General features: G+C 41.4%; 1 protein-coding gene across 3 annotated transcripts in view; it reads right to left on the bottom strand.

Annotated features, from left to right (window-relative positions):
• LOC117405152 (cyclin-dependent kinase 8) overlaps nucleotides 1-25,674 on the bottom strand; it is a 54,925-nt gene that overhangs the window by 8,162 nt on the left and 21,089 nt on the right. Inside the window, exons 2-8 of one of the 3 annotated variants that reach the window (XM_059030682.1) lie at nucleotides 25,577-25,652; nucleotides 23,599-23,709; nucleotides 22,819-22,959; nucleotides 12,052-12,109; nucleotides 9,049-9,180; nucleotides 6,441-6,584; nucleotides 3,875-3,944 (exon numbers count right to left, since the gene is read on the bottom strand). In XM_059030682.1, coding sequence (XP_058886665.1) covers nucleotides 3,875-3,944; nucleotides 6,441-6,584; nucleotides 9,049-9,180; nucleotides 12,052-12,109; nucleotides 22,819-22,959; nucleotides 23,599-23,709; nucleotides 25,577-25,652 — 732 coding nt within the window. Of the gene's footprint in view, nucleotides 1-3,874; nucleotides 3,945-6,440; nucleotides 6,585-9,048; nucleotides 9,181-12,051; nucleotides 12,110-13,461; nucleotides 13,534-22,818; nucleotides 22,960-23,598; nucleotides 23,710-25,576; nucleotides 25,653-25,674 lie in introns of those variants that run through there. The other 2 variants (XM_059030683.1, XM_059030684.1) reach the window with 2 other exon arrangements.

Below are 25,674 nucleotides of genomic sequence, written 5' to 3'. Positions count from 1 at the left end.
ACAGAGGCTTTGTAAAAGTAGGAGCAGGAAAAGGATGTTCTTCACTCGGTCTTTCAAAGGCTCACAGGCATATCAAAAAAGAAGCTGCCTTGCCTGTCAAAATGCTTCCTACATTTTAAACTGCAAATCCCTTTTCTGCTTTTTCAACCTCCATTTAGAAAAACATTTAAAAACTCATCCTTGCTTTCTATCTTTGTGAACAACCTTAAATCCAGCTTGAAAGTTCATGATTACCCCCCCCCAGGCACACACTTTGAAACGGATGTTGAGATGTTTTTAAACAATCAGCCCCCCATGGCTGCAAGAATTCACTCTTAATTGTATTTTTTTTTTTTTGCATGTATATTTATTAGGGGTTTTAAATCGATTCATGATTGATTGGATTAAACCACACCAGTGGGCTTTGATCGATTAAAAAATAATGTATTAATCTTGTCTACCCAAGTGCCATATTAAAAAATAAAATAAAAACACCACACCAAAACACACATGGCTACCAAAGTCCTACTATTAGGACTCCAGTCCAAAGTTCCACTATATATTCCTGAGGTTTGGAAGAAAAGGTTTATTTTATTTCTTCCCTTGGTTAAGAGCTGAGGTTATTTACAGCGGCTCACAGAGCAGCATGGCTATAACAACACAACATACCCAACATTGCAATGCACACCTTGTCTAGACTATGAACAGGGGTCATATTCAGAAACTGCGCAATTAAATTCACCAGCACAGACCTTTAATCTTGGAGCTAAATTCCTCCATAATCTTCCCAGTAATCCTGGAAACAGAGGGGCCAGATCAAACTACAGCTGCCTCGGAAACAAAGGCAGTCCCCCAACAGTTCAAGTACAATTAGCACAACACCCTTCCCTTTCTGATCACGTCTATACCACTTGAACTGAAATCTGCCCTTGAGCTGCATCTGAACCCCATGGTTCGTTTCTGACTGCAGCTCGTATATGGTTTTATTTATTATTCTTTAAATTGAGGTTTGCTTTTTATTTCCGGGGCTCTTCCTGCAGCTCTCAGAAGTACCGATCCCCAGCCCTGTTCTCCGGCTGTGTGGCTGACAGAGACGCACTGAATTAATAACATGAAGAGTAAGTACTGCTTCTTCAAGTGTCATCTTTCCCCCTCATTACCCTGCTTGCTATCATCAAGAGGCTTTGGGTTTTGCTGTTCCAATAGGGAGCTCTTTTCAATCTGAATCTGCCATTAGCTGTCTTTCAGCTTCTCTGCAGACAAAGGAACATTTAGAGACCCATAAGAACTCAAGAACTCAATAACGGAATCCAGAACCTCTCAGAATGAATGAATCCCCTTGAATACCGAGGGAAATGTTCAAGAAAACAAACATATAATAATAATAATTAAACAAATTTGAAGCTACTTCAGTATATAAAGCCATATCTGCAGAATCAGGGCTGGGCCAATTTCTGTTTTTCAATTTCAGTCCCATTTCCAATGAATTCCCAATTTCCATTCCTTTTAAATCAGTTCCAATGCACCAAATTGCAATACAGCAATATTCTGTTAAAATGAGCTTCTCACAGTGGCAACAAATCACTGAAACTGAAGCCACTGTTGGTTAGTAAATTAAATTGGCTTCAAATGAAAACAGTTGAACAATCACAACACTTATTACATCTCTAAAATATAAATTCCAATTCCTTCAAAGGAAATGGAATTGAAAGAAACAGTGTACAGTAAGTGTGACATTCAGTACAGATGGACAAACAGACAGACCCCCCCATATAACCTGAATCTGATATTATCACCAACGTATGCTAATAATGTGAACAAGGAGAAAATCACAGCTACACGGATGCAGGGCCGCCTCCACTATATCCACTACACAGGTGATTCCACACACAGTGGGGTGCACAGCAGACATGGACACATGTCCACACGGAAACACGGCACAGAGAGACAGTTTCTGAAATGAAACAGACAGCACACGAGAATTCAGCCTCTGTAGGACGCTGGCAAGAAACAAACCAGTGACCTGGAGATAAAAGCCTTTGCATCTTGCTGCCAAATCCACTGGGCCTCTCATCCCCAACCAATCACAATCTTCTGTAACCGAGTCTGTTTCACTTTCATGTAATAGAACAAACTCAAATATATTCTTCAGAGTGCCAATTAGTGGTGTCTGGGATGGACTTGCTTTGGTATACTAAATAACTGCAAACATCTGGCACTGCGCTTGACGAGACCCAATTTAACCCAGAAATATTCCTTTTTTGCAAACATATTTAACTAGTGAACAACGACGAAATGCTCTGATCTTAGAAAGCAGAAGTTTTTTTTTTTTTCGGGGCTTTTGCTTTTTATACACCTGTATGAAATGATTTGTTTTCGGTTACTTCCTAAAATTCTTGGGCATTTTTTCCTGTCACAATATGTGTAGTAACTGGACAGTACTTGCGCACTTCAATTGTATCTTCTTTCCTTTGCTGTCTTCCACACCAAAATCCTTCTGCTCACGGCACATTCTTCTGGGTTTTTGTGTGTTTAGGCATTGTCATACATTTCGCCACAATTTGCAATTCTGTTTTAAATTCCACGAGTGTGTAAATACTCCCCCTGTAATACAGCTTTAAATATCACGAACAGGAACAATTCTCTGTTTCTAACTGTAATCTCATTTTAAATCTCGCAAGCGTGTTACAATCCTCCAATAGAAATGTAGGAATTTGCTGCCACTCAGTAGTTGGGGTGGGGTTAAAGTATTCAGAATGAATCACTGCGAGATACAAGTCAGGAGGGAGGGACAGTATAACCCCTCCAGTTACATGAAACACACTTCAGAAGTCCTCCTCCTTGCAATATCATTTCTTATGTACTTATTTGTAAGCGGTCAGGATTTGACAGCGCTGGTTCCTTAAGCAAAGAGTTTAAGTGCAAAGGCCAGTGTAGAACTCTGTGGACCCTCAGGATGCCCAGTCTTTTGATCTCTGCCCCAGGGAAAGGTAGCTTTCTCTCCGTTCAACTCGAGCATGGATTAATAATTTAATTAGATCAGTAAAACAGGAGATTACAATATGCAGCTGAAGCTAGCTTTTAACCTCACAACCTGAAATTTGCAGAACATGCAAGTTCAAGCTTTTTATCTAGGGCCCATGGTCGTGTTACTGCAGCATTACTTTCACTTTGTTCAAACATTTTTTACCCGGCTCCTCTGCAGTATCAGCTTAAAAAAAAAAAAAAATCATTGGGGTCTGTTTTAATGATACAAACTAGGTATAGGACTGCTGAACGAGCAAGGGGATGCTGCAATACCAGCAGAAAAGCAGGACTGTGAGGCACGCATTACAATCTCAGGTTAAAACTTGAATACATAGGTCAAGTAACTTACCTTTCCTAGCGTCCGATTCATTGCATCACACCACCTCCCCCAACCCCACCCTTGTAACTCCCCCTTGGTACCATCTGTTATGGGTGTGTCTACTGACTCACCCAGCTGGCAGGTGGTGTGGACCCTCAAACCAAATGAGTTTGAGGTAAATGTTTATCTGTACTTTGCATAATCATCAATAAAAAATGCCATTCTAAATGTGTATGTTGGGGGGTTTTGTCCTGTGCTACTGAATCACTAAGCTGAGGGAACACAAAGCCACTTTTTCAGGAACATTGGCTTGAAACCTGGTTCCAGGAGACCTAGTTTGACCCAACTTTGCTGTTTCAAACCCTGAGTCTCCCCTGGTGTGCCATGCAGTGGCCTGAAACCTAGTCTCCTGAAACCAAGCCACAAAGTGGCTTCATGTTCCCTCAGCTTTAGGTGTACAGTGGGGTCTTCTTAACCCCGTGCTCCACTAATGTCAGGGATTGATCACTCTTAGACATTACAGTACTAAAAAGACTGGCTTCAACATACGTGTTTCTTCGAAAGTCTTTCATCAGTGTTGAATGTTCAGGCATCTTCTTAATGTCTTCCCAGTCTTTCTCTGTGGAATGAATACACAGCCAGTCAGTATGCCCCCAAACAGAACTGTAGGCATGGCTGACAGAGCCAGTGTCTTTGTAGCACCGTTCAGGACAGAGAACAGGACAATGCTCTCTATTTGTAGCACCGTTCAGGACAGAGAATGGGACAATGCTCTATTTGTAGCACCGTTCAGGACAGAGAACAGGACAATGCTCTCTATTTGTAGCACCGTTCAGGACAGAGAACGGGACAATGCTCTCTATTTGTAGCACCGTTCAGGACAGAGAACAGGACAATGCTCTCTATTTGTAGCACAGTTTAGGACAGAGAACAGGACAATGCTCTCTATTTGTAGCACAGTTTAGGACAGAGAACAGGACAATGCTCTCTATTTGTAGCACCGTTCAGGACAGAGAACGGGACAATGCTCTCTATTTGTAGCACCGTTCAGGACAGAGAACGGGACAATGCTCTCTATTTGTAGCACAGTTTAGGACAGAGAACAGGACAATGCTCTCTATTTGTAGCACCGTTCAGGACAGAGAACGAGACAACGTTATTTATTTTTTATTTGATTGATTTCAGCAAATGAACAAGTGAGCACCAAACACTGGCACCAAAATGACTGAAGGTGGTCAGTATAATTTCTAATTATTTTATTTGTCATTTCTGATAATGAGTACAGTTTGCATTCTAGTGATTGAACTTCATTTTCTCGCCATCTTGTTTTTCAGTCTAGCTGCCATTCCAAACTGCAGCATTATTGAAAACAGCTCTGAAGCCCAAAGCCATCGTAATGCACATTACAAGACCGGGATGCATCTCTCCGCCAACAGTCTGCTTTCATTTATTGACTTTATTGTTTTAAAAGATGAATACTCTGTGTCCCAAATATATTCAGCACATTAGAAAGCTCTTGTCTGCAGGTTTGCATTGGAAATCAGGCTCAATCAAGCACTCTACTCCATTTGGAATTAGCAGTAAATGCTTCTACATTCTAAACTGCACTACTGTGTGAACATTCCAGAATCTTCTGTGTCACAAAGGGTTCCAAAAGGCTCAAGAAACCAAGGGCTGTATTCAGAAAGCATTAGCATGCCAGTAAATAGAGCTTCAAATCATGTGCCGGCGAGTGGATGTCTTCTGAATACAGACCCCAAGCTACATTACCACTGAACCATTCTGTGCTGTTCCAATGACTGCCCTCCCCTCCCTCTGCAAGCAGGTTCATATTTCAAATGTTATGGGTTCCTTATATGCTTAAGTAATAGTAACTTCTACCTTCACAGGGTGTATTAAAAGCTATGGATGAACGTTTACTGTGCTTTGGTCTGGAGCCCTACAAAATCCCCCACACAGTGTAGGAGGAATACTGGAAGCACAGTGGCGCAGGCTGCTACACAAATCACATTACTGCAGCACTGGAATGAAATCGAGGCTAGCTGGAGCACATCAGCACTGGAATGAAATCGAGGTTAGCTGGAGCACATCAGCACTGGGATGAAATCAAGGCTAGCTGGAGCACATCGGCACTGGAATGAAATCGAGACTAGCTGGAGCACATCAGCACTGCTGGCATCCAGCTGTCAATCATGAATACCAGCTTCTTTATGAAGCTTCACATTTCCAGAGCAGAACGCTGTGAATGCAGTGCAGGCCTCCAGCCATGCTCTTTACAACGCTTTGTTTGGTATCTCCCTTTTGAAAAATGATTGTTGCCAAATCGCTAAATCTTGCAAGCCAGGAAAAAGAGCGCATGGATGAGTGTGATAAGAGTGCATGGATGAGTGTGATAAGAGTGCATGGATGAGTGTGATAAGAGTGCATGGATGAGCGTGATGAGAGTGCATGGATGAGCGTGATAAGAGCGCATGGATGAGTGCGATAAGAGTGCATGGCCCTCAATCAGGAGCAGTCGTTCAGGTTTGGCTGGAGTCATGCTTGGTTGAGGTTGTTAAAGCTGCAATACAAGGCTAGGGTAGAGCAGCTCTTTTAGTGCAGGCATGTCCCGTTTCAGCTTCCACAGAGGCCCTGTTTCCTCTCCACGTTCCATGCCAGACATGAAGCTTTAACAAGGGCCTGTGCTGTGGGATTACTATTTTGCTTGAACATTAGGTTTGCCAATTTGTGTAGGACGCGTACAATCCCTTTGAAACTGCTGCACAAATGACCACAGATCCATGTTATTTGATATATTTTGAATGGAATAAAAAAGGTATCTTTTTTTTTTGGCTTATATGTGGGGAAAAAATGGCATCCTTCTTCATTATTTGCATCTTCCATATGCCCCCATATAGAGACTAGAGATCTCCATGCATGAAAGGGTTAAAGCACATTGATTAATTAAATCAAGTGTGCAGTTCATGAACTCTTAACGCCTTTAGAGAAGGGTTATTCTCAATTATTATTATTCTTAATAGGGCCCATAAAATGACAGAACTGGGAAACAGAGATGGTGTTCACAACCTGAACTTTACAAATACAGATATTTTGCTTGTGTTGTTTTGTTTTTTACCTGGAGGAAAGCCCATGACGTTGAATATTCTGTCCAGCTGGTCATGGTGATAAGGGTTACTAGTCTTGATGTCCTCTTGTCGACAGTGAAAGATTGGCTCTGATGTCAGCAGCTCTGCAAATATGCAACCTATAGCCCAGATATCTGCAGGAAAGGGAAGAGGGATTCAGAGTCAATGGGAAGCTATGCACTTATTTATTGCTTTATCAGCATTACTGCAACCCCAAAACAGTGAGAACTGACCCACAAGCCACATCCGATTGGATGGACTGTCCTGTCACAGTCATTCAGTCCCACTGCTGCGGTTCCTAGTGGGTCTCTAACCAGACTGTCCAGCGCTTTCTAAACATCCTTTTGAAAAGTGGAAACTGCTTCCAAGTGTTAGAAATGTGCGATTCAAGGCCTCAGCAAACCATTCCGCACTTTTTTTTCTTCGTTGCTAGGCATTTTGGGCTTCGCCAGTTCTCGTCTATCTTGCCATGGTGATTTTACTGTTGCTGCACTTTGAGGTTTTGCATTTAGTATCGTTCTAGTAAAGTTGGTTACAGTGAATGATTTCTCTATTAATGTTTGAACCAGGAAGGGTTTCATAGTGCAAGGAGTAACATAGCTGCTGGAAATGCAGCAGTTAAAAATATAAACTACAGTTACGACGTACTATATGTGGCACACTGGCTGTGTAAACAATGCATCTCTAACATTCCTGTCCTGTGGGCTGGACAGAAGGACACGCAGGGGCAGACTGGGCTATTTTAATTATTAAAACCGTGGTCGGTCTTCATACCACCACCACTCCGAAATCTAAACACCGCCATCCTTGAAACAGCACTACAGGACCCTACCCCGGCTCTTCAGACATTTATTTAACAGACAGCAATGCACACCAGAACCGTTTGGGTTTTATTTTCAGAGCGTGGGCACACTACATTTCAATACTCAGTATCTGCACTATTTAGATCAAGTGAATATCCTCATCATCTTGTGGGAACAACACTTGATCCCAAACTGAAATCAGACCATTTATACTTGAAGGATTTCACCTGAAGGATGATGATTATTATTATTATTATTATTATTATTATTATTATTATTATTATTATTATAGTAATAAATTTTAGTTATCGCCAAAGAAAAACTAAAAAACGATGTGTAAAATGTTCTCTGAGTGCATTTATTGATTGGTGTTCCTACATCAGTGTGGTCTCTGTGGGCCCGTCTGACCCCATCTTAGACAGTCATCTCATCACCCGGACTCGTGGCAAATCCTTGACAATCCCACAGGCTTAGGCCTGTCCGTCAAATATAGAAGAATCATTGTACAAGCTGGCTTGGGATACCCCTGGGAATGAATGCTCAGAAAAACAAAAAATAAAAAAAATAAACTCAGATAAGGAATTAAAAAAATGAGAACATTCTGCACTCGCCAGGACAGGGAGAGGGAAGTAATAAATCTGATTTGCCCGCTGGCTTGCTTGCTTGTTTATCCGTTTGCTTTTACTCTATATACTACAGGAGCCGTTTTTATTGAGGAGGGTCACGAGGCTGAATTAAATGGAAGCGAGAGATTAATACTACACAGTCTGCCGGCCCTTTCATCTGACCATTCGTAAAAAATATCTTATACTTCGTAGCAGTACAGAAAAATCTGTTATTTCCTTTCAGGTGTTGCAGTGTCCGACTGTATATCCTTAAATATATATATCAAAATAATAAATGAAAAAAACACACGTTAAATTGTAATGGAAATTCAGAACAGTACTTTATTATTGCTGTATTACAACTAACTAATACAAGCCTTCTCCTTTGTTTGTCAATTGCTATTAATCTGGGTCTTCAGAAGCACTCAAACATGCAATTCTTATTTATACTAGTAAATGACTTTCCTCCTGTGTCAATTTCCAATCTTAGCCCCCTGTGTGTGTGTGTAGATATTAATATATATATATAAAAGTTACAAGGAATTCGTGTTTGTAGGAGACAGGCTTGACTGCAGTATGGATTTCCCTGATGGATTATTTTTCAAATAAACAATAGGGGAAAAAAAGCCAGGGTACAGAGGCACAGCAATTACACGGTAATAATGCAATACTGCATTTCCAATAAAATCTCTCTCTCTCTCTCTCGGTCTCATTGTGTAATGCTGTACGTGTAATTCTGAAGCCGTTCAATTCTTATCAAGTCTCATGCAATTTCCAGTGTTTACCCAGGAAAATGCAGTAATGTGAAACTTGTAACCACAGTATCTGATTTTTAAACTGGGCTCATGGCCGTGGTCCCCCCACCAGTAATAAAAGATATGGAAGACAGAAAACAATAGGGGGTGGAGGTAATGGACTTGAGGTTTCATCACATGAAGACAACAGCAATGCCTTGAATGGTTTTGCTATAAACGCCTCTGACTGGTCACGTTTGCTTTTCTTTTTGCTTGCTTTTTTTTGGTTCTTTGTTTCAATGCTGTACAATCTTGAAAACGCTATTCAGCTTGAACAGCTTATTGATTTGATTTGGAATAAATTACATTTTCGTTTAACAAACCAACAGCATTCAGTGTGGTCTTATGTGAAAGCGGCAGGGCTCCCTGTGCTCTGACCCCCTTCCCTGTACTTACCAATTGCTTTGGTATAATGCCTGGCTCCGAGCAGCAGTTCAGGAGCTCGGTACCAGAACGTTACTACAACGGGGTCCAAATCCGCTAGAGGCTTCAACGGTGAATTAAACAACCGAGCAAAGCCCATATCAGCTGTGTGAGAGAACAGAAAACACAATGTGAAGATCTGAAGACTGCACACAAACCATCAATACATTCCTATTGCTAGAGGCAGTCCAAACCAGCGGAAAACAAAATCACGCAATCCACAGGCTCCTGCACAATCTGCATCCTTATGCCTGCTTGATTTACATTATTATGCCATTATTAATATAAATACCAAACACATGAGATGCTCCGCAGAACACTCTGCAGATATCTGCTTAATTCCTGCAGTTTTTATTTGCAGATTTTGACTGGCTCTACCTATTACTGATGAACACTGGCAAAAATAAAATAAAACTTCCATTCCTGATTTTACTAGGAGTTTAATGTGACCCAGTAACATTAACAACATCAAACAAAGTGGTTTCATACGATGGTTATTAAAAAGTTCAAATTACCCTTATGTTTGGACATGTTTTACCTTATAAGCCCATGCTAGAAATAAGATTCCTGTAAAAGGTTAGCATTTATATGAATAAAAAAAAGAGCCTGAGGTGAAAAGCAAATTGAAATTCCTATAAAACATGCAACCACTTTCCCAAAATGTTTCTCAGGATTTTTGAATACCTCAGAGGACTAACATTCCCGAGCAAGCCTCCACACCCGGACACAAACCGGAGGCAGGAATATTAAGCGAGCGTTCAGCAGGAACAGCAGGAATATTAAGCGAGCGTTCAGCAGGAACAGCAGGAATATTAAGCGAGCGTTCAGCAGGAACAGCAGGAATATTAAGCGAGCGTTCAGCAGGAACAGCAGGAATATTAAGCGAGCGTTCAGCAGGAACAGCAGGAATATTAAGCGAGCGTTCAGCAGGAATATTAAGCGAGCGTTCAGCAGGAACAGCAGGAATATTAAGCGAGCGTTCAGCAGGAATATTAAGCGAGCGTTCAGCAGGAACAGCAGGAATATTAAGCGAGCGTTCAGCAGGAACAGCAGGAATATTAAGCGAGCGTTCAGCAGGAACAGCAGAAATATTAAGCGAGCGTTCAGCAGGAACAGCAGGAATACTTGTGTTCAGTCTTTCTGGAGACGGATGTGCTTGTGCAGTCAAACGCTTTCTTTATTAAATCCAAAACACATTCTCACGACAGGAAGTTTAGTAACTTTTCACGTGTACATTAAGGTGACTTGGAAGTGTTGGGGACGTTCAAGGCAAGCCCTGGAGGGTGATGTCACAATGAAGCAGCTGTAACAGGAGCAGAGTCGTTCTGCTGCCTGTCAGACCCTTTAAATGGCTCCTAGTACTGAGGAGAGTCACGGCTGCACTTATTTGCATGTTAACTGCATTTGCACACCGTCCTGAACATTCGATGTAAAATAAAAATATTTGGAGACTTCTGCACCTGTATCATAAGTTTGTTGGATGCATTCATGCAAGGCACAGTCACGTTTGGATTACTCATCTCTACTGAAAGTGACACGAAGGAGTAAATAGGAGCCACATTTAAATGTGTGCAAGTTTCCATTTAAAAACAACTGCTAACTGTTTAACCGTTACTCTGAAATGGTTTGTACTGTGCACATTAATGGAGCACTCCGTTACTATGCACTGCGTTTGTACTGGAGTGCAGTTCAGCTCTGTGGTTAACGCACACAAGCTCTGAAGGTTAGTTTTTGTCCCTTGAGTCTTCTGGTTTTGGTAAATGTTTAAGAGATAGAATTTCCCCCGCAGCACGGAATGCCCGTTACCAGAATGTAAACACGGTATTCTAAACAGCCCCAAGTTTCAAGTTTGATTACTTCTGCTACAAATCGTTTAGCCAATCCACAAATGTTTAAACTTAACTCGGTAAATGTTATTTCATCGTGCTCTGCTTATTAAAGTAAACGCAGCACCATTTTAGCTGTACAGTTTTAAATCATGTCAATTCTGAACCTTTTAAAATCAGTAAAGTTTAGTCTACTCGGATAGCTTCCCCCTCTCCATTTGGGACACCCAATCCAGATAACGGTCGTTTTGCGAGGCAGGCAAACTTGATGCCAATTCTCCTCCCTTACCCGAAGGAGAGTGAAAGCTAACGCAGCGCCCCCTATACTGTATGTCACTAGCCTGGATCGACAACTCGGCACAGCCAGGATTGGAACCAGCGAGCTCCTGATCACATGACTCTCCAAGCACTACACAATGAGCCCCTCAGACAGGGATCTAATGAGTTTCCATCGACAGGACCCAGTGGTTGCTCGTCAATATAGGCTTCAGTAGCTCACTGTTTTCTCAGACTGTCGTCGCTGCTATCCATTGTGAGGCACTTAATTCCTGGAACACTACAGTATAAACACTGGCGTGTGGTGGGGATCTGAAGACTGGATTATAAAACAACTGGATGTATCCGATTGTGGGCATGAAGGGTCTCAGAATAATGCTGCTATTGAACCTGGCACCACATGCCTGCATATTAGAGATATAAATACATACAGATTTTAAAACTGCAGCGAACAAAAAATAAAAAAAATAAAGTGGGATGTACACAAAAGGTTTAATGATTAAAAAAAGTATTTCAGGATGTTTCAGACAAAAGCCCTTCAGCTGTGTAGAAAGAAAGGTAAACACAGAGCAGTAAAGAAATCTTGAACAATATAACCAGTTTCCTGCTGGTTAACTTTTCTTACTACACAGCTGAAGAAGGTTTCCTTTCCAAAACTACCTGAAAACATTTTTTATCATTTAAACCCTGTACATTTAAAAAAAAAAAAAAAAACCACACGCATATTTCATTTTTTGTACGCTGCACTTATACCTCATTTCAAAAGACACACACTGACACACACACACTCCCCACTTCTAACAGACTGATGTGAATACGCGACAGACTTGCCCAGCATTTCTTTGAAAACAATAAAAATGTAAAATTAGCTTACCTATTTTGACTCTTCCTCTCTCTGGACCTTCACCCATTACTAAAATGTTTGCAGGTTTCTGTGAAGACAAACAATACAAACTATTTGAAATGCACTGGGGGCTTCGTCCCTGCAGCAGGTCATGACCCTAATAAAGTGATAGTGTGTTAACAAGGCCTCTGTCTGACCCTGAAAGATCCTCTCAGACTGGCTGAGTTGCCCATTTTTAGGGTCTTTATTCAAAACCGGGGATCCTTATGCACGGTTTGTGTCTGTCCATCCGTCTGTCTGTCTGTCTGTCTGTCACTCTCAAACACTTCGTCCACACACTCCTAGTCTCCTATAGAACTTTCTGATTGCATCGGGCTACACAAACCTCTCGTACTGTGTGATTATTATTAAGCAATTATAATGACTGCCTGGTTTATTTTCATCATCCTGATTTATACTCAGAATGTCGAGTCGAGTCATTAGGTTTGTTTCAAGTCATTAGGTGTAGCTGCAGCTTTTGTAATCCATTCCTGTATTAAACTAACAAAGTTTGTGATTTAGGCAATTTCAAGTTAAGTGAAGGTAATCAATCAAAGGAAACAGGAGGCAATACAGCTAATGCAATTAAAGGCAATGGGAGCAATCAAGACTGGTGATGCACTGCATGCAAGCGGTAGCTGTGAATGGAGAGGCAGCCACTGGAGAAGAGATGAAAGGATTTCATTACATTACTGTGTGGTACCGACTCTGGAAGGCAGGGGAGGTCTGTGCACACACTGAGGAATAGGAAATCAAGTAATGCTGGAGGAAACTCGACTGACAAACATGACCCGTGTGTGGGATACTGATTGGGTTTGAATCAGTATGAAAGAGAGCATTCCCCCTGCTCTGCTATAGTAGTCTTATTTCCATCCTGCAGTAAAATATAGCAGTGCCTTTTGCAAGACTGTTTATACAATACCTGAGCTGCATCATTTTCCTGGCTAAGCTTACCTACTTCAAAATGCAAAGTATCTGTTTTCTTGTACGTAGCAAGAGATGCAGGCCTGGTAACTGGAAGCTGAACAGGTGTTTTGCAAGATGGACAGCTTATTTGTTTAAGCTTCCTAGTTTGTTTTTTTATGCAGGAAAGGGTGTACATTTCATTTAAATATCTGAAATGTTGCCAATGGCATAAGCAGGGTAACATTGGCAAAGTCCACAGGGATGTCCAGCACAGTGACAGGTGAAACAGCATGGCACAGGGAGACCCCCTTCTGAGTTTACACCCAATTTCACAGTCTGAGCCGGTAAGGCCCTGTGTCACCAAGCTCCTTGAAGTGATCCTCTGCATGTCAGGGCTGTCAATAGCATTTACGGGGGGGGGGGGGGGGGGGGGCACACTGAACAGCATCCTTAACAGGATCTGCATTCCAAACCCTGAAGAGTGTGTCTGCTCACCTGACTGGTGCAATTTCCAACGGATTAGGGCCAGCTTTCATGTTCTAATAACTAGGCTGCCAGCAACAGGCAGAGAAGAGATTTAGCTTTAAATATTCAGGACCAGCACACCCTCAGAGAAAAGAAAAAAAAAAAAAAAACACAGAGAAAGCAGCTCTTTCTACTTGCACATGCATTTGAAATAGCTTCTTCCCTAATAATTTCAGGGATTAAAACAGAATTCTAACACTTGCATGCCGTGCTGAAGAGCAGGACTACAATAATAATCTTTGACTTTATTGGCTCACTCTTTCAGCACTCCAGACCTGTACACATGTCTTAGAGAACATCACTCAAAAACTACAGAGCGCTCTGGTAGTACAGCATAGGAAAGATACCCAACCTTACTGAAATCAATCGGTTATCCTAGAGCAGGGGGTCCAGGAGCCATTCCACTCCATGTTTAAACAGGAAACAGGAGATCATGAGCTGCTTCAGGGTTTGCATGCAGGGTTCAATTAGACAAATTAGAACAGGGCTGGAACAAAGACCAGAAATGCAAGAGCTATCACACCAGTCCACAGGTCTTTCTGTGAAATTACAAATAAACCAATAGTTTGTTAGAGTATTTTACAGCACCAGGAAATCCACTTGGATTGCATCAACCCCTTGTCTTTAAGGGTGATCCCAAGATAACCATGGCTTTGTTGTTGATGCCATCCAGGCTGACATCAACCCCTTGTTTTTAGGGGTGATCCCAAGATAACCATGGATTTGTTGTTGATGCCATCCAGGCTGACATCAACCCCTTGTTTTTAGGGGTAATCCCAAAATAACCACGGATCGGTGGTCGATGAAGTACTGGGTGATCAAATGAACCCCTTAGTGCCAAAAGTAGTAAAATACTTCATTGACATGGGAATTTGTAAAGGGCTACGACTGAAACTGGACAGAGTTTGTTTTACGCTGGACAGCACTGTCTGTACCACGGCTGGGCACTTGCTCTTCATACGAAGACTACCTTCCCTGTATTCTGGACACATATTTTGTCTGGGAAAAGTACAGAAAAAGAAAGAAAGAAAGAAAGAAAGAAAGTCACCAGTACTCAAATCAACCAGTGTCTGTCCCTTCAGAAAACAGGAGACATTTATTTTAAATCTTTCCAGACTTGACAAACCTTTTTTTCTTTTTGTTTCATCCATTCTGTGTGTGATGAGAACAAGCTATGCCAAAACATCTCACATTGCTGCCGTTTGCATTTAGATTGTTCACTAAAATCAGAGTTCCGACAATAGAACTGCAGAAATTCAGTTCTGGAATTACACAAAAACACAGACCAGTGAATACTGAAATAATGCCCTCCCAACCCACCATGCGTTTCCTGGTACATTTAAAAATACAAAATTAAGAAATAAAGCAATTACCCGGAATTGCTTCTGCTCTTCCCAATATATTCATAATTGTTTGAAGAAAAAGTATTTTTAAAACTTAAGTTTAGTTTAAAATGAGTGCCTGATCAATAAAGCAATGGCGTTCACAGAGAACGTCATCTACTATAGTTGCCAGGGTTTTTGTAGAGCTCTTTTTACAGGCAAATGTCCTTCTTCCCTTCTAGTTGTGCCTCTCTTGTTACCGATTCACAAGGCTACACGTCTGTGGCACTTTCACCCTGTGTTCTGCATGAGAACGCAAAGCATCGTGTCCTTTAACTGTACTCTTCAGAGACGCAGTCCCTGGAAAACTCCATTCTCTTTATTTGCACAACGCAGGCACAACGTTACATTCGGCATCAGTGGTACAGAGAACATTAGGAGCTATGATCTGCTGCATCGCAGGCGGTCCCAGAAAGGGAAAACGAGCGCATGCATTTTACTCTTGGGAAATAAGCTTGAGAACCTCATGAAGCAACAGGAAGGAAATTCTTTGGCGTTTACTAACTGCCGCAGCAAGCTCCCTTCCTCCCGTCTCCCTCGGACAGAACCTTTCCCAGTCGTGGGGCGTTCATTAGTAGCTGGCACTGGGTTTCCCATTGGGTTTGTAATCAGGGTTGGGGTCAATTCTTGTTTCAATTCCAATTCCCACTCCCTTTTAATCAATTCCAATACACGATTGATCACGACTGCAATCAGCAATCAGCAGTATTCTGTTAAAATGGGCCTCTCAGTTTACTTAAACAAATGACTTAAATTCAAGTCACTGTTACTCAATTAAATTGGATTCATTGGATTCCTGTGAACCCACCTCCAATAGACTGCTATGCAATGCAAGTTCTGAATCGGATTGTACTGTATCTGACACAAGAGGACCTTTCATTACATCCAAGACTCATAAATGGATGGCGGTTAAAGTAATTGGTTAAGAAGAATCTACCCAGAATTCTCAAAAATAAAAACTGCAAGATGTGGCCGAGATGAGCTACACTTAAAAGGTGTGCTGCTCGAACCTTTAAAATCCATTAAAAAATAATTTTATTAACATTATAATATTATTCCTGCCCTTTTCACTGTGATGAAAATCACTTGGTTCTTTGCCTAATTCAGGAATATTTCAAATACACCTGTATTAAAACATCCTGGTCCTTTGCTGTAGGTCACATGGTCTGAATACAGCCAGACCATTGGAATGAGTGTCATCTACAGCACAGGCAGCAAGCTGGAAACAGGGAGTGTCAATAGCAACATATCATGTATATGGCACTGCCTTTGATATAGCTGCGTACTGTCGCCCAAATCAAAGAATTAAAAAAAAAAAAAAAACAAGGATTTCAAAAGGGGGTTGGAGAAGAGATTTTAAAAGCATTGGTTTGCACCAAATACCTTCTAGGAATCTGGCTCACAAATTACCTTCAGAAGCAAAAAATCAAGCACTTGGGAGACAGAAAGCAAAAGCTCTGTTTCTGCCCGGAGACTTCAGACAGAGAGAACAGATAATGTGTGCATTTGATTTAATAAGGGTTAGAACGAGGGCTGTGGAACTTTGAGCCAGCTGCAGTACAGATATCACAGTACCCGCCTGCATACTGTACGCACCAATCAGGAGGCTTTCCTTGTTATAGCATGGAAACTGACTTCAGGAATGTTCTGATAGAATCCGAGAATAACACGCAGCAGGGATGGAAACATGACTCCCTGAAGAGCGGATATCCTTTAACAAAATCAGGACTCCAATCAGCTGCTGGATTTCTCTCTTTCAGAGGGAGAGTGATCGAGAGGAAGGCTGCACTGGATGAGTAGGGATAGCAGGTTTCCTTGCAGGAAATAATCCATCACTGCCAGACAGACACTGCACAGGGAGACTTCAACACTGTGGGGAGACAATTTACGGGCAACACCCCAGGTGTCTGGCGAGGGATCCAGTAGTTTTGACACGTCCGGTCCAAAGTAACTTCCGTGATGACAGCATTGTTACAGGACGAGACATTAAGCGAAGGAGACATCCGTAACCTCAGTGCTTCGGTTCTGTAAAACCAGATATTTCACAAAGCCCCTCAAGTCTGCTGCAAAAGGTTATGCCTGGGACTTTGATATTGTACTTAAAGCTGGGAATTAAAGTGCAGCCTTACCACTCTATTCAGATTTCATAGGATCTAAGCAACTAGAAACTCCAGGGTTTGGTCAGTGTCGAAGGAGACATTAAGAGCCAAAACAAAGCAATTTAAATGCAATACATATAACAGAAAATTCCATTCTGAATCAGCAGAAACAAGTGACAGCATTTCCTTTACAAGCAGCCAGGGGTTACAGGAAGTGGGGATGGTGGCATGACTGTATGACAAGCACCATGCCTTTTCAAAACAGAACTAGAAGGAGGTAGGGACCCAAGCCCCTGTTTACATGCGCTTTAAAATACCCCCGAGGGACATTTACCCAGGTGAAATTAACTGGCTGAGGCAGTTCAAGATACAGCTCAAATAAAAGCTGGTATTTGCATTCCAGCGCCACCACTATATCCCAATCGCTATAATAACAACACATGGTGGAAAATAGCAGAAATGAGAACAGAAGTGTATGTCGAACAAAATGTTCAAGGACAGGTACAAAGGACAATGCCTCGCCTCTCCTCTCCATGCGGTATTTTCCTACATGATCCAATGCCAACGATGAGAAAGAAACTGTATTTATTCCAGACGCGATGTCATAGAGGCACCCGAAAGAATTTTTGGAAAAAAAAAAAACCCACACGCAACCGTTAAGGGTGTTATGAATAGAATGGGATGGCACTAAATCATACGCTGTGCTTCTGAGTGCTCAATTATAACAGTTTCTTTTTCCATGATAAGTGAACCATCATTCCTAGCCTTTTTTCTGAAAAAAAAAAAGAATTCCTGCAATGTTGACCTCAATTAAAATAAAAAAAAGAAGTTGAAGATCGCACAATAGAAGCATTGTCCACATCCCTGCGATCTCATCTCCAACCGGACAGTGCGCATTCCTATCCCATCGTAACCCCAATCAGACACAGTCGCTGGAGAAGGACTGCCTGGACTAGAAGCAGGGCATTGTGCTCGATTATCCACCCAGACACTGCATTGAAACCAGGGCCGGCTGGAGGGAAGCAGCTCTGCAACAGCGCTCAGCACACGACAAGGAGAATTCAAGCAAAACCAGCCCATTGTTCAACATGCAAGCTGGCTGTGGAGCAGAGCATCGGACAGCAGACAGACAGCACTGTGTAAGTCTAGTCCTCAAAAACACTTAGAAAACATCCCATGCAATAATCAACGAGAGCTGGATCTGATGCGTCTTTAACACAGAATAATTGACAGGTTTGAGGAAGACTTAACACACTTAAAACTGCTCTAATTCGTTTAAGAGCACAGTGCTAACCAGCAGTCCTTGTGCAAACCCTAAATAAAACAAGGTTAATGCAAGCCCCTGCTAATGGGGAGCAAACGCAGGCTGGATCTCCGTTTACAATCCCTACTTTCTTTTGTACTGTGCTCTCTGCGGATTCTTACATGATGGTAGTATTGAGGGTTTTTCTTTTCATCTTAAGTCTACCTGGCCATATCTCCCGTATCCTGCACACAGCCCAGCGCCTACTCCAACCTGAAACTGGCTTTTTAGCATCTGTGCAGATGCATTCTTTAATTCAATATAAAGCATTTCAAATGCAGCGTCACAGCTGAACATTTGCTGCTGCCTCCTGATCACTTCATGTGTTAATGTTCCTAGAACCAACATATTGTCTGTGTAAATCAAACTGCAGTGAGATTCCACATGACTGGACATGCTGTCCATCAAAAGATGCCTTTCGGCTGCTTTCTGCTTTCATGCAATTATTGGCCAATATTTGTTGCAGATCTTTGCTGGGGAATCCGGAGGGAGCTCTGGCGTTCCTGCGGGTTCGGGAGGCAAAACCGGCCAGGACAGTTTCTCCTCATTGTACTACAGCGGACGTTATTGGCCAGGCACCCAGGTGAGCTCAGGAGGACACCTGCAGGGCTGGCTTTGTCCTCCAGAGGCCGGAAGCTCGCTGACATCCGCTCTCAAGTTCTTCAGTGTAGAAGATAAGCAGGTTCTCTCAAACAAAACGCGTGCGCTGCCCCCTCTCTTCCACACAGCAAAGAAACAAAGCTCCAAGTAAATGTTTACACAGCCTGGGAGCCTATTTCACTTACACTCGATAAGCAGCTTGACAGCTCTTGAATTCCAATTACATTTTATTCAATTCTGCCCCGAAAAAAATAAAATAAGCAAGACAGGAAAAATCCTGCGAAATTTCTGGAAGCTTTTCTCGACAGAGGCCAATGTTCACAAGGAACTTTTACCTACAATACTGTTTCATTGGCATCTGCTTCACAGAGAGAGAGAGGGGGGGGGGGGGGGGGGTTCATTCTGCTACTTAAAATGCTACTGCTCATGTGCACAGCCGCTCCACTGGGTGCTCCTTAGTGATTTTCAAAGATGCAGGAAGATGATCCAGCAATGGACATAAGCCTCCCGTTGCATAGCAGTTAGATCCATTCATGGTTTTGCTATAACATTTATTAAGACACACCTGAGCTTGTTACCTATACAAAGTGTCTCTGATCAAGCTGGTAGTAAAACCTGGAATGGGTGAAACTGCAATGCAATAAGAGTTTTATTTCATCCCTGTGATCCCAGTTGAGGAGTTAAACTGGGAAACGGTTATTGACCCGGAGACAGACACCCCACTATATCCCCAGAATCTGACATCATCAATAGCTTATGCCAAGTAATGTAAATACCAAGTTTCATGACAACTGGAGAAGTCGTTTTCCAGATGTACGGAACAATCTGTGAAGTCTGGCTGACGCACCACCAGACAGACATGATCCGAGCACAAGCGTTATGTTTTGTAAAGTTTTGTTAGGCAGTAAAATTCTGTGTAATTTGAATGATGACTGAGTGATGAAACATTGCTGTTTAAAAAAAGGCACTTAAGTAAATACATCATTTGAACATTTGTTACTATTCCAGTTTTGTTTTACTGCTTGGTAAATGTTGATTGTTACTTTAAAAGAACTGTGAAACTCTGTTACATAAAAAACATGTCCTTGTGTATAATAAAATCATGAAGTTTGGCAAAAACACACACAGAGCATAAAAAATTATTTTGCATGCTTAATTAAATAGAGGGTAAAAGCAGCTACTAAAAACAGCAACTTAAATTAGCAACAGTAGCAGCATTGCTTCACATTCTGGTGCACAGTGCGTCATGCTTTTCACACTTTAGAGAGAGCAGCCTAGGATAACTAAATGCAATAGTTTAGATACAGACATAAGTACATTAGATCTGTTTATTGATCTGCTGTTTGGAGTGGAAGATTCTGTCATTGACCTGTATAAAGGCCTGCAGTGTTGAAAACGTGTCAGTAAATAAGTTAAATCAAACTAGATGGAACAGTAAACTCCTCAATGCAATGTTCTAAAAGTATTCTCATTGGTAAGCTTTGTTCTACAGTGCTGCCTCATCACCACCCCCCAGCCCCGGCACAATTTAAAAATGTCACCAAGATTTGATTTATTTTCATGTGCTTTTATACCAGTTACTTCTTGACCTGTAATAAAGTTACACTAATGCAGAGATGGAAAGAAGACTCCTACTGCAGAGCAGTTTCACCCATTCCAGGTTTTACTACAAGCCTGATCAGCCACAGAATATCGGTAACAAGCTAAGGTGTGTCTTATTATCCCATTCAGTTCCAAATTATTTTTTCTTTGAAAAAAAATAGTGATGCAATTTGATACATTGCAGTTAACAAAATTAAAAGTTAGTTCTCATAATGAGGACAATGGCACTCATAGTGAAATCAGGACTGGATCAAACTGCTATGCACTGGGAGTCTTATCACCATCCCTGGAATAGCTGCATTTAGTTACTGGTGTATTTTTTTTAATAGCTTATTTGGTCGACTCTCATGTGATGGGATGATGATGATGATGATGATGTTGTTGAATTTCCCTGGACTGTATTCAGGGAAGCAATGCACACTATCCTGGTCACAGTGAAGTGCTCTACACTGCGGGCGCTTGTAAGAGTCACTCTGCCTGATAAGGTCTGTGAACTGAGCTCTGAGCACTCTGTGTTCTCGAAAATCAGTTTGCAGGATCCCTGACAAGGAAAACTGGACCAGCGAATAATAATACGAACACCAGTCATGCCTCGAGCTACGAAACAAGCAGCTAAATAAAACAGATACAGATAACAAGAGACTTCGTTTTCCAGCTAACACAGTATAAAAAAAAGCACAAAACAGGTTAGTTGTGTCCAGCACATGCACCACGCGGATTGACCTTGAAATAGTCAAGAAACCTTGTGGGTCTTTACTATACCAACACCAGCCATGCACAGCTTCAGGAGCTTATCACTGGGATGCAGGAACTCCAGGTGGTCCTTGCTGTACTGTGATCAGCTGTTTAAACAACGCTGTAACTAGAGCAAAAGGAAATCGCACTGAATAGAATACAGGCTGAAGCCCTGGAATGATGTGGCACTTTACAGTGCAGTGACCGTATTTTGTGTTTTTTTTGTCCACCATTGCAGTGGAGTCCCCAAGTGAGCCATTCTGAGTTGTAGGCGGGTCAGACACAGGGCGGTAGTGGTTGACAAGTTGTTTTGTTTTCTTCTTAAATTCACAGAGGAAGCGTGGTCGAATGGCTACAGAAATGACAGTACGATTCTGAGAGACCAGAGACACTCTTTCACACCTCTAGGTTTGTTCAGGGGGACCCCCCTTCTCTTTCTCAGTGCTGCCGTTTCTAGAAAAGCTGCACTTTAACAAGCCAATGTTCGCAGTTTATATCATTAAAATAAAAGGGGCCTTTGTAAAAAACCTACATCACCAACAGTGTTTAAGAGTCTCTTTAGAAGATTTTTTGTCTTACAAAAACACTAGGCTTGGTCCTATTTTTAAGATATAAACAAAAGGAGGCCTTTACTGCTGAAACCCCAATATGAAAGAATGATTCTATAAAATGAATATTGATTCTCCGTCACCAATTTGAAAGTAGCATTTCATTTTGCCTTTAATATCCAAGGACATCACAATGTAACCTGTCCTGTGAAGGGTTACTGAACTGCAAGCCACAGACAAGCTCTCAGCAATGCGTGGATTTTCTCTGAAACTCTATTCTGATATATTTGTAAGCAGGTTTGAGTTTCATACACTCTTACAGTAAATCAAATCTAAGATGCAGCTGCTTTCCTGGAACCCAATCACTTCAGGTTCTGTTTGCAAATCAACAGCACTCCAGTGGATTAAAGCGAAAACACACAGCATGTAAAACTACAAGAATAGCAGCACAATCCAAGGGCTTTGGTTAGCGCCCCTTTAGCAGGGTGCTACAGATGCACTGCATGACAATGAATCTTCTACCTCTCTCAGGAGAGCATGCAGAACACAGATGTCTTGGGGTGGTGCCCCCAGTTGGCCCCTGGGGTTATTTTGGGTCTCTGTCCTACAATGAATGTTTGTTGATATTATAGACTGCTGAACTGTTCTACATACAGTTTGGTACTTTAATACCTCCTCGCATTCATACTTCAAAAGCTAAGGCTTTTAGCACAGTGGCTCCAATTATTTTTCAATTTGTGTAAAGCCCAATTAGCACAACGCAGGCTCTGCAAAAACATGTGTGTTTTATTTTAAAAACATCAAAAAAATCTCCCTAATCCAGACAGGAACGCTTATAAAAAAAAAAAAAAGAAAGAAAATAAACGCTGCATCTGCAGATCAGAGGCTGCCCATGTGAAGTCGTTGCCTGTGCAATTTAATTACAAACGAAAACAAAAAAGTAACTTGTTGTCAAGGAAACCACTGTAGCAACACAATCAGAAAAAGAAAATACACCCCAAAACACACAGGAGAGCGCACTGTATCCATGTGCTTCTATTCATTCCCAGTGCACTCACCAGATCTCTGTGCAATACCCAGTTAGCATGGAGGTAGTGAATGCCATCTAGGATCTGGTACAGCAGCGACTTCACCATCCCTCGAGGCAACTGAACTGGCTTCTTGTTTGCTTTTGAAGCTCTGTGAAATTTGATGATGTGCTGAGAGAAAGAGAAACAAAAAGATAAAAAAAAGAAACTGTTTTAGAAGTACAGTAGAGGGTCTTCGTTATTGTTCAATTTCCATTTAAACTTAACATTAGGAACGTTTGCTTCCAAAAAAATCAGACAAGCAACGCTCTATCACTGTAGAAGTTACTGCAACATGCATTTGTGTAGAAGACTCTGTGTGCAAAGCACTTCATTGTATATGGAAAACACTGAAGAAATGTTCAATATGAAAGTTGAGACACAGCCGCTGGTTAACTACGGTACTAGAACACACAAATGACTTGCAGCCAGCTCACAGCAATCCCTGCCATTTCTAAAGCAAGAATACTTTATACAAAGGGCAGTGTGCATCTCCTGAAAGATGACATTTATTCAAACAACCAAATTCAATTAAAATTGATACAAAATAAAAATCAGATTTTGACTTTTGAATATAAGCCAGTACTCAAATCTGCTGTGTGAGCTTCCTCGGCACTCGAAACAAAGGTCATGAAACAGGTCACAGCGAAAGCAGAGCTTCAAGTAGATCATTCTGTGGGTCTGCTTGTTGTGGTTGCCGTTTCACAGTATCTGCTTACTGGAACCTGTCCGTCTGTCTGTCTGTGTCTACCTGTGCCTACAGCTCCTTACCCACAGGTCGTGCTCTGCGTAGTCAAAGAGAAGCCACACTTTCCTGTCGGCATGTGACAGAAACACTTTCTGCAGAGAGATCACATTCGGGTGCTTGAGCTCTCGTAACAGCTGCAAAACAAACAAACAAACAAACCTGCATTACACCTGAGAGATACAGCAAGTGCCAGGACCTGCCAGGCAACTGGAGGGCAGCTCCACAATGAAGACACTTTCAAGATGCGGGTAACCGTTAGTATAATCAGGAAGTGGCTTTTTACTTGGGCACAGTGCGTCAACCAATTAGGACTGGAACGCAGATAGAAGTCATTTGTCCACCTTTCTTGATAAAGGACGAAATGCTCATAAAATACCAGAGTGTTAGACGTACTCGGATGAATTGTCTTGCATACACGCTGGGATGGTATCAAAATACCTGTGATGTTTAAGGTGTTATGTACATAAAATGTCTGTGTGTACTTAGACTGATAGCAATACACTACAAACAGAAGCAACTGTCCTCCATTGCAAGAGTGAAGAGCGATATGTACTGGTGTCGGACTGGCACGTCTAAATCTCTGTTAAAACATAACAGAATGAATTCCTTACAAGTGCTTATTAAACAGGAAAACCGTTCAGTAAATCACAATGCAGTTCAAAATCACAAGAAGAAAATATTTCCAATCCATCCCTGGATACATGTCTGTTATCATCTGGTTGCATTCAGTTTCGTGTGCGTGTCAAACCATTGACTTATTCCAGATTTGCTAACCCTATAGATCACTCCTTTCAAAATGACACTCCATACGCATTAGCAGGATTTTGACTGGGATTTCAAATGAAATCAGCCAGAATTGCTTCTTTTCTTTCACCGTCTCAGTCTTCCTATTTGCCTGTGCCTGATAGAGTATGTTACTTCCTTCGGAACAGCCACAGTTCTGTGCAGTGAGGAGTCTAGTCAATTTATAAAACAGCACATTTTAATAAGCATGTTTCACAAAAAGGGACCCCATTATATAAGAAGGCTGTCTGGATAGACTGAAAGCCCATAGTCTTTAAAGGGTAATGCTACTGGATCGACTGAAAGAACCACTTAGTCTTTAAAGGGTAATGCTACTGGCAGGGACTGTGCCAGCTAGACAGATCACCTCTAATATTCATTGGGATCAATGCTGGGTGCTGACGGACAGCCCAGGTGATCCTTTGAATGTGTGCAGACAGAACAGGATTATCCTCTACGGCAGGTCACCCTGCTCCTCACCCAGACTGCATTTCATTTAAAACGCTTCACTGAAGATTTCTGGTAATTGCACATCGTACTTCAACTCATTTGCCTAATAGTTTGTTTGTTTGGTTTTTTTGCAATTAATGAGAATATGCAAATCATGGGGAGCAGACACAGTGTGTGCATTTTCACAAAAAGGGAATGACATGTTTTGCAGCCTATGTGAATATGCAGTCTGGAGGAGTTTGTATTTTAAATACAAAATATACTAAAACTAAACTTTACCAGGCATGGCTTAAAGGTTTTCAACAATCCACTACACTCTTGAGTTGTAAAGCAAAAGCACTGAATTTGTTACCTGGATCTCAAAAGAGAAATTATATATATATATATATATATATATATATATATATATATATATATATATATATATATATATATATATATATATATATATATATATATATATATATATATATATACACACAATACACACACACACATACATATATATACATATATATATATACACACACACACACATATATATACATATATATATATATATATATATATACACACACACACACACATATATATATAGGTACTACAGTTTGTAAGGTACAACAGGCAGACACAAAAGGTGCTACAAAACATTCTTGCTTTAAATACAAGCGAGTTAGAAGATTTAACAGCTTCTCGAGGGGGGGGGGGGGGGTAGGAGAAAAAAGGACTCAAAAGCAATGAAGTGGAGAAGTTTAAAGATGTACTTACTGCTATTTCTCTGCAAGCAGACATTGATATTCCAGTACCCTCTATTTGTTTTAAAGCGTAGTCTTTATCATCTTTCCTGCAAATAGAAAAAAAAAAAA

The sequence above is a fragment of the Acipenser ruthenus genome, chromosome 9 (genome assembly GCF_902713425.1).
Source record: "Acipenser ruthenus chromosome 9, fAciRut3.2 maternal haplotype, whole genome shotgun sequence".
NCBI lineage: Eukaryota > Metazoa > Chordata > Actinopteri > Acipenseriformes > Acipenseridae > Acipenser > Acipenser ruthenus.
This window is presented reverse-complemented; position numbering and strand designations above follow the sequence as displayed.